The sequence below is a fragment of the Vicugna pacos genome, chromosome 15, assembly GCF_048564905.1.
Source record: "Vicugna pacos chromosome 15, VicPac4, whole genome shotgun sequence".
NCBI lineage: Eukaryota > Metazoa > Chordata > Mammalia > Artiodactyla > Camelidae > Vicugna > Vicugna pacos.
Window position 1 is genome coordinate 2095159 of NC_133001.1, and position 10032 is coordinate 2105190.

Sequence of the window (10032 nt, forward strand, 5' to 3'; positions counted from 1 at the left end):
TGCTCTCCCAAATACACAGAACTTGCTTCCAGACCTCCAGTCGCTGTTCAAATGGCCCTTTTTGGTGAGCTCTTTCTTAACCATCCTATTTGAAACAGTAATACCCATGGCCTGGCATTCCCTCTTTCCTCTGTTTTTTTCTCCGTAGCACGTATCTATCCTACAGCTGTTTGTTATTTACCGTTTTTGTATAAAGAGAAAAAGTATTGACCAAGACGAGCCCCGACCATAAAGAACGTGGGAAATAATTCTCTACATAACCCTCTCATCCTGTTCAGAGGCTTGCCGCCTCCTCTGGAGGCTGATACGCCCGGGGATGACGCTGAATCTCGGGCAGCGGAGACGTACGTAGAGCTCCCCCGGGCCAACACCTTGCCCGGGAGAAACGGGGCGTCTCGTCCACGGCTGCCTGGCTGGAGGACGAGGCGGGCACTCGCAGCCTCGGGCCGGGCCGCCTCCCCGGCGGAAGTGGCGGGCGGAGCCGGGCTCTCCTTCCAGCCGCTGACGGGACTCACGCGGGGGGAGGGGGGGGCGGCGGAGACCCTTCCTCCGCAGGGGACGCGGAAAGACGCGGCGGCTCCGGCCGAACCCCCGGAAGTCGAAGCCCTTGCTTCCGAGGGGACGGCTTCGTGGGGCGGACCGGGGACGCGGCGGTGAGTCCTCCCGGCGCGCTGGCGTCCGTGGCCCCGATTTCCCAGTCCTGCCTGTGGCTCCCCGCGCCCTTGTTTCTCCCGCGCGCCCTCGGCCCGGCCCCGGGAGCGCAGCCGGACCGGGGCCGACTCTCCCTTCTTGGGGGGGGGGGGTGCAGTCCAGCGGCGGTTCCTCATCGCGATCCGCCCGCGCTCACCAAAGTGGTGACAAGGGCTGAGAAGGAGCTCCGAGAACAGGGAGCTAGTCCTGCGGCTCTGGGCGCGCTGCTAAATGGACTCTTAGGGGCGAGCTGAGGGAGGGGAGATTGAGTCGGGAGAACTGGCTGTCCCCCGGAGTCGGAGACGAGGGGGAACGTGGGAGACTGGAGGCTGAACAGGCCTTTGCGGCGGTGGCGGGAGGAGCGCGGTCTGGGGGCGGGTGCGCTAGGCAGCAGGAGACGGAGGCAGGGCCCGGGTCCTACCTTGGAACGCCTTGACTTAAAGGGGCTTTATCGTAAGAGCAGCAGAAGGGAAATTTTGGTTATTTTGAAGGGATTACTTTGACCCCCCAGGTGGAGGCTGGATGATAGAAGGGCAGGAATTGCTACGGAACAAATGTTCCTGTGCCCCAGGCACAGTGAGGCCAAATAAATGGAAAGGAGTTTGGAGCAGAGAATGATTTATTGCAGGGCCAAGCAAGAAGGGGTGGCTCATGCCTGAAAAACCTGAACTCCCTGGTGGCTTTTGTAAAGAAGTTTAGAAGTTTTTAAAGGCAAAATCTGGGATGAGGGCTGCAGGGTGTGTGACTTTCTTCTGATTGGCAGGTGATGAGGTAATGTGGCAGAGTTCCGGGAATCGGGTGTTCAGCCTTGAGTTGCCTTCCTCCACCTGGGTCAGAGCCTTTGTTCCTGCAGAAGAACTCATGGGCATTGTTGTGTATATCCCTTGAGGAAAAACCAGGACCCTGTCCCAAGGCTGCACTGTTGTTTCTTGACAGTTCCTGCCCGTACATTCTCTCCTTTCCCTGATTAGCAACTGTTTGAATCTGCCGTTTGGAACACAGGGAAGGTCAGGGAGGCTGAATGAAGCGTATTTCCTACAAACAAGGAAAGGGGGCACAGAAAATATTTGTACCAGGGAGGCCCCCCAGAATCCTCTGTTTCCTTTTGAGGCAACCACTTCTAAGAGGTCACAGCTGTAGATGAGAGGTGGTGGCCTACAGTAGTGGCAGTGGGTATGGGAGAGAAATGCACTGGTCAAAAAGATATTTAAAAATTGACAAGACTTTTGGAGTAGATAAGGGATTTGAGTCAAAGGTATCAAATGATGATACTAAGTTCCAGGCCTAAGTGAGTGAATAATAGAGACCAAAACCAAACTATTTTGACGTTTGCTAGGGGTCCTTTATCCCTTAGTGTAAAAACCACAAACATTTTTTTCCTCCCTGATTATATGTATGCATTTCTTTGTGTGTGCTCTGCTGGGGAGAGCAGCAGGCCGATGTTGTGAGTGGTAAAAGAATTTACCAAAGACAAAGGAAAATTTAAGAAACAAAGGAAAAGTTTAAAAGTATGTAAGTTTTAAAAGCTAAAGCTCTAAACTGTTCTTAGTACCTATATGTAAATGAACACTACATATATGTAGATTTTAAAATGGTTTTATCTCACTGAGTTGCTCTTCCTGGAATAAACATTGTTCACATACATACATACATACATACATACATACATACATACATAAATGAAAAGTTTAATAGATACACTGCTACAGGCAGCAGCGGGCCACACAGACTAGAGGTGCCTGTGTGAACACCCAGGGTGGGCTGCTGAGGTCTTTTATGGGAAGGGGTTGGTGAACAGAGAGGGCTGGGCTGCATGATCAGCTCATGCACAGGTTTTTGATTGGTTATGGGTGAGGGTCCATGAAGAGCCAATAAGGAGGAACCATGGGCAGAGACAAGTCAGCCTGCACTATTATGAGGCTAGCCATTTCCCAGGACTATTGATTCTGCTATGGGATCACATGTCAGAAAAGGGTGCACTTTGGTTTTTTTTTCCTGAGGGTTTGCAGGTGGACATCTGAGAGCCCAAGAGTGGGGGTCTCAGGGCCTTGGGAGACATCAGTTGGCAACACATGCTCACTGTAGAAAATTTAGAACATACACACAACAATATTTTTTATAGAGGACAATAAAGTTACCTACAATTTTACTGCCCAAAACGGCCACATTTTGGTGTGCTTCCTTCATGTTTTTTTGTGTGTGTGTGCATCTGTTTGTATAATTGGGTATACATTCTATCTGTAATTTTTATGTATTTTATGTAATATCTATTTACATATCTGTATAATTTTTAATAAATTATGTATACTTTTTTGTGTAATAGAGTATGTTATCTTTTTTCCATTGGGCATTATTGTGACAATAAAGACTGAATTGCTGTGAGCCAGGACATTATTCACAAATATTCTTTTTTTTCCCCCCTGATTGTAACAGAAAAGGTCCGATATAATTCCAGCAAGTCAAAGATAATTTTTTGTTGTATTTCCTTTCAATATTTTTTCTTTTTGTGTATCTTTTTTAAAATCCACAATTTATGCCACATTTTGTGTTTTGTTTTCCAATCAAATGTTTTTACTTCATAATGTATTAATTGCTATTTTTACACATTCTTTGCTCCTCAAGACTCCAGTTTTTAGTGGTTGTTCAGTAATAACCAAACCTACTAGTTAGGTGAGTTGTTTTCAGCTTTTTACTGTTAGGATGACGAGGACATCTTATTACATCAATCTCCAGGTTGCCGATTTATTTCTTGAAAAAAATGCTAGAAATGGAACCTGCTAGGTAAAAAGATTAAAATGAACCTATCAAATTGCCTGACCCAAGTCTCTCATTAAGGCTTTGATTGAAATTGTTTTAAAGATCAAATTTTTGCAGTGCTTCGTTTTTCCATTCGAGGATGTGATTATGTCTTTCTAGTTACTTAAGTTGTCTTTTATGCTTCTTTTGTGTCTTTGTATACACCCTGTCCTTTTCTTGTTATATTTATGTTTGTAAAGGGCCAGTATTTTTGTTTAAGAATTGTACCCTCTCTGCTTAAATTCCCATGTGTGAAATGAATAGCTTTGAGTCAAGCTGTACTTTAGTCCATAAGATTGTTTTTTCCCTTTATATTTGCGTCTAGGTGCTGCTAGTGTGTAAACAGCATGGTGAGATCAGGAAGCTGAAAAGGCTAAGTTGGAGTGAGGTTTCATCACTGCCGTAAGTAACCCGTGGTCTAAAAACCTGTCAGTGTTCTGCTCCTCGCTGTCTCTTGGAGCCCCTCATCCTTGCACCAGAGCCTGCCTTGTCTGCACAACCAGGGGACCAGGCGGCAACCTTGAGCCTTTCCCAGGAATGGGAAGGAAGCTAGGAACTGCTCAGCAGGGTTAGGAAGACAGTATCTCGAGGATGCCAAATGTGCTATTGGATGGATTTTTCTAGTTTAAGAGCTCTCCGTCTTATTATTAAAGTTATTTTAACTTACTCGTTAGTAAGGATATTTGTTTATTATGATTTACAATGTTGTCTTTTGGTCTCGTGCAGTTGCATCCTGCTTACCTAGGAAATGCAGCTAACGCATCAGCTGGACCTATTTCCTGAATACAGAGTGACCCTTCTGTTATTTAAAGATGTAAAAAATGCTGGAGACTTGAGAAAAAAGGCCATGGAAAGTGCCATTGATGGCTCATTAATAAACCCTACAGTGGTAAGTACGCGTGGGGATGCGTGAGCTCTACGGAGAGATTAGGACTATGATAACTTTTTGTTATGGGTGATGATGTTACAGGTTAGCCTAAGGTGGTTGTCTTGATAGCCTGAGAGTCAAGGGCCAGGCCCTGCCCTAGGAGATGTGAGAGGCGGTCTGGCTCTGGTGTGATGGCAGACGCTGGGTCTCTGTCTTCTCATCTGAGCTAGGATGTAAAGTAGGCATCGCATAATGGTTACGAGCACATGCTGTACAACCACTTACCAGGACTTGTCCCAGACATGCCACTTACTAGGACTTTGAGCGAGTGGTAGCCAACCTTTATCCAGTGCTGCTTTGGTTCCTAGTATTGTTCTAAGTTCCGTACGGACACTGCTAACTCACTTAATCTTCACAACAACCCTGTGAAGGAAGTGCTGTGATTATCTGCATCCAACAGATAGAGCACTAAGGAATTTGCCCAAGTTCCCTGGGTGGTAAGTGACAGAGCTGGGATCCAGCCCTTTCTTTGCCTTGGTTTCCTCACCTGTGGCACGTGAGTAATGACACGATATCATAGGTGGTTTTGAGAACTACAGAAAATGGAGGCAAATGTTTAGAATGTGACCTTTCCCATAATAATAGCTCTCAATAAGTGTACTTTGAAAATGTTTTTACTGTTTATCTAAGTTGCTTGCAGCTTTAAAATTCTATGATTTTCTGAACACCCAGGCCCTTGAGATTTTGAAAATACCACAGGAATTGTAATGAAGTGAAACAGACTGGCACTGGAGTTACCTTGACAGGGCATACGTCTTTGAGGACTCCAGACTGTGTGTGTGTAATTCTTTTTGTTCTCTTTGGTAGATTGTGGATCCATTTCAGATACTTGTGGCAGCAAACAAAGCAGTTCACCTCTACAAACTGGGAAAAATGAAGACAAGAACTCTATCTACTGAAATTATTTTCAATCTTTCCCCAACTAACAATGTAATTAATATGGAATTTACTTTCTATCTGTTGACCTTGGCATGATCGCCTGTGTGTTGCTCAGCATTGGGTTGGAGCCTGTTCTTAGTAACAAACCAAAATAATAGTGAAGAGAGCTCTGGACGGAGAGTTGAGGCTTAGCACTGCCTCTTAGTAGACAAATAAGCTTTGGAGTCACTTCACATATGAGTAAACAAAAGTTGAGCTAAATTACGTGTAGGTAGTTTTGTTTGTCCTTCTTACCGTATAGTCAGGAAGCTCACTCTAAGTGGCATGTAAATCTGAACGATAAAAGTCAGGCATGGGTATTTGCCTGTTACCATGTACATGGTTCATTCTCCCGATAAAGTCTTTAAAGGTAGAATCCATGTCTTTTCCGAATACCAGAGGCCTGATGCCTGGAACACCCCTGAACACAGGCTCACTCACACAGCCAGTGTGTAGGAAGAGTTTGTGGTTTGAGATACTGTTAGTAATCAGTTACTAAGCTAAAAACATTCCACCTGGGGCATGCAAATAAAACACCAAAAGCTGTAATTTTGCTGATGAAGTGTTAATATTACTACTACTATTAATATAACCAACTGCTAAATCGTCAAGAGAAAAACTAGGAAACCCACAGCATGGTGTAAAATACAGATGTTTGAAATGTTTGTAAAAGGCATGGTCCTACTATCCCCTAGTACCTGGGGGAAAATTACTGGATAAAACACTGTTTCTTTGAGATCATGGAAATAATCCAAGAGACCGTGTGATTCATAAGCATCTGTTGAGCTCGTCCCTGTCCCAGTTTGAGGGTCAGAAGAAACATACGTTCCTGAGGAAGGCAGGTGAACAGGCAGAAGTTTAAATGCCCTGAGATAACTGGCGTAATGGGAATGATAATGCAGAGCTCTGGTGGCGACAAAGCAGCAGTCCATTCTGTAAGGAGGAAGGCGGAAGGGAGTCACATTTGAACTGGACCTTGAAAGATGAGGACACTCCGGGCAGAGGACAGAGTGTGAGCACAGGCCAAAAAGCATGAAATGACAGGATCCCCAGACAGCCCAGGCTGGCTGCAGGGCAGGAGTACGCAGCTCAGGGGCCACCTGGGTCCAAGGGAGGCGGTGTTAGCGCTCCACAGCGAGAAGCCCGGCCGGGCCCGCGGGAGTGCGGTGCTGCCGTGAGCGGGGGCTCTGGAGGCAGAGCTGGCGGATGTTGGGAAGGAACAGTTGAGGAAAACTACAGGTGGAAAGGGCTGTTAGGATATGAAAAACAAGAATCTGACCAGGAAGAGTGCAAATGGAGAGGGGTTTCAGATGTTGAAACTACTGGTGTTTAATTTTCTTCTTTTCTCTTTTTTTCTGTTAGATTTCAGAGGCTCTGAAGAAATTTGGCATCTCGGCAAATGACACTTCAATTCTAATCACTTATATTGAAGAGGGAGAAAAACAAATAAATCAAGAAGACCTAGTATCTCAGGTGGAAGGTCATCAAGTTTCTCTGGAAAATCTCCCTGAAATAACAAATATTACAGAAGTGAAAAAGGTTTGTGAATCCACATTTTTAGAAAGAGTGTGATAAATGTGGAATAATACTGTTTGCTTATTGATCATCAGTGCTTCTATTTTTTTCTTAGCTTTTAAGAAACATTAATTGAAATTACTTGAAAAATATAGATGCAAAGAATTGGAAGATGCAGGTTTTATGTAAGATAAATTAGAAATTTAGCTGATAAACACATTCTTTTAAAAAGAATAGATAACTTTAAATATCAAGCTTACGTACTATGTTTGACATGTAAAATAACTACAGTATGAAATTTATGACTAAACGTATGCTTTTAAAATTGGTACAGATTTGCCTCTGTGTTTATAGCTATCACCGTAACTGCAGTTAAAAGGGAACATTTGACATAAGTGACCAGTTGCCATCTACTTTGTATACTTTAATCACATTGTGATTTCACATGATTATCCCAATAATTGCGTAATAAATATTCCACATATACATGTTTGTATAATGAAAATTAGTAGTGCATGAATATTTCAGCATGTCATCTGTCTTTTATTTTTACAGATATATAAACTGTCTTCACAAGAAGAAAGTATTGGGACATTACTGGATGGTATCATTTGTAGAATGTCAACAAAAGATGTTTTATGAAATGAAAAATATTAATGGTTTTCAGCATTTATTAAAAACATTGGTTATTTTTTCCAGATTATAACATTTATTATGTTTGTTGCAGACATTTTTATTTATTAATTATATATATCTTTTTTAAACTTAAGTATATTCAGTTTACAACATTGTATTAATATCTGGTGTACAGCATAGTGATTCAGTTACATATAAATATATATTCATTTTCATTACAGGTTATTACAAGATGTTGAATATAGTTCCCTGTGCTATACAGTAGGACCTTGCTGTTGATCTATTTTATATATAGTAGTTAGTATCTGCAAATCTCAAACTCCCAATTTATCCCTTCCCCCCCATAATCATAAGTTTACTTCCTATGTTTGTGAGTCTGTTTCTGTTTTGTAAATAAGTTCATTTGTCTTTTTTTAAGATTCCACATGTAAGTTATATCATGTGGTATTTTTCCTTCTCTCTCTGGCTTACTTCACTTAGAATGACAATCTCCAGGCCCATCCATGTTGTTGCAAATGGCATTCTTTTTTATGGCCGAGTAGTATTCCACTGTATAAATATACCACAACTTCTTTATCCACTCATCTGTCAATGGACATTTACGTTGTTTCCATGTATGGCCATTTTCAATAATGCTGCTAGAAACATTGGGGTGCATGTATCTTTTCAAATTAAAGTTCCTTCTAGATATATGCCCAGGAGTGGGATTGCTGGATCATACGGTAAGTCTATTTTTAGTCTTTTAAGGAATCTCCATACTGTTTTCTAGAACAGCTGCACCAAACTATATTCTCAACAGTGTAGGAAGGTTCCCTGTTCTCCACAGCCTCTCCAGCATTTATCATTAGTGGACTTTTGAATGATGGCCACTCTGACTGGTGTGAGGTGATACCTCACTGTAGTTTTGATTTGCGTTTCTCTGATAATTAGCGATACTGAGCATTTTTTCATGTGCCTATTGGCCATTTGTATGTATTCACTGGAGAAGTGGTCGTTTAGGTCTTCTGCCCATTTTTGGACTGGGCTGCTTGTTTTTTTGTTGTTGTTACTGAGCTGTATGAGCTGGAAATACAACTTTGTATGTTCTGGAAATTAAGCCCTTGTCAGTCTCATTGTCTGCAAATGGTTTCTCCCATTCTGTAGACTGTCTGTCTGTTTTCCTTATGGTTTCCTTTGCTGTCCAAAAGCTTTTAAGTTTACTTAGGTCCCATTTGTTTATTTTTGCTTTTGTTTTCTGTTGCCTGGGTAGGCTGCCCTAGGAGAACACTGCTAAGATTGATATCAGATAATGTTTTGCCTATGTTTCTTTCTAAGAGGTTTATAGTGTCTTATGTTTACGTCTTTAAGCTATTTTGAGTTTATTTTTGTGTATGGTGTGAGGGAGTGTTCTAATTTCATTGATTTACATGCTGCAGTCCACGTTGTAGATAATTTTAAATCACAGAATGGTAACAAAGGAGAAAAACCACTCCCACTCCTGCCTCTTAATATTCTAAAGATAACCACTGTTACTATTATTTGTCACCGTCTTCTAGTCTTCTGTTTCTGTTCAAATATATTTTATTTTTATCTAATTGGAATGGCTGCAAACATTTACTGGATGTCACATAAGGGCAACAGACACAAAATAGGCTCAGCATCTCTAATTACTAGCAAAATGGAAATCAAAACTACACTGAAGTACCACCTCATATCAGTCAGAAGGGCCATCATTTAAAAGTCTACAAAAAACAAATGCTGGAGAGGGTGGGGGAAAAAAAGGGAACCCTTCGACAGTGTTAGTGTGAATATAAATTGGTGCAGCCAGTATTGAGAATAGTACGGAGGTTTCTTAAAAAACTAAAAATAGAGTTACCATATGATCCAGCAATCCCACTCCTGGGTGCGTATCTGGAGAAAACTCTCATTCAAAAAGACACCATGTACCCTAGTGTTCACAGCAGCACTATTTACAATAGCCAAGACATGAAAGCAACCTAAATATTCATCGCCAGATGACTGGATAAAGAAGTTGTGGTATGTGTGTACACAACGGAGTACTACTCAGCCATAAAAAAGAATGAGATAATGCCATTTGCAGCAACATGGGTGGACCAAGAGATTCTCATACTAAGTGAAGTAAGTCAGAAAGAGAAAGATAGATACCATATGACATCTCTTATATGTGGAATCTAAAATATGACACAAATGAACTATTTACAAAACAGAAGTAGAGTCATAGACATAGAAAACAAATTTACGATTACTAAGGGGGTAGGGGGATAAATTAGAAGTTTGGGATTAGCAAATACAAACTACTATATACAAAACAAACAACAAGGTCCTACTGTATCACACAGGGAACTATATTCAATATCCTGTAATGAACCACAGTGGAAAAGAGTATGTATGTAAATGTATAGCTGAATCACTTTGCTGCACACCAGAAACTAAACTACAGTCAACTAAAAAGATAAAATTCAACTTAAAAAGATAAAAATCTATTGGATATCTACAATATTCTAGGTTCCTGTCTTAATAACTTTATATCCACCTGTTCATATTCCTGT

At 41.8% G+C, this 10032-nt stretch overlaps 1 protein-coding gene across 1 annotated transcript; it reads left to right on the forward strand.

Annotated features, from left to right (window-relative positions):
• The first annotated feature begins 516 nt into the window (after nucleotides 1-516).
• On the forward strand, nucleotides 517-7573 carry LOC102532099 (EKC/KEOPS complex subunit TPRKB). Its single transcript, XM_072937443.1, has 6 exons — nucleotides 517-653; nucleotides 3812-3888; nucleotides 4213-4375; nucleotides 5222-5344; nucleotides 6695-6871; nucleotides 7403-7573. Exons 3-6 carry the CDS (start codon nucleotides 4235-4237, stop codon nucleotides 7487-7489), a joined length of 528 nt encoding a protein of 175 aa, XP_072793544.1. The 5' UTR covers nucleotides 517-653; nucleotides 3812-3888; nucleotides 4213-4234; the 3' UTR covers nucleotides 7490-7573.
• Nucleotides 7574-10032: the final 2459 nt, after the last annotated feature.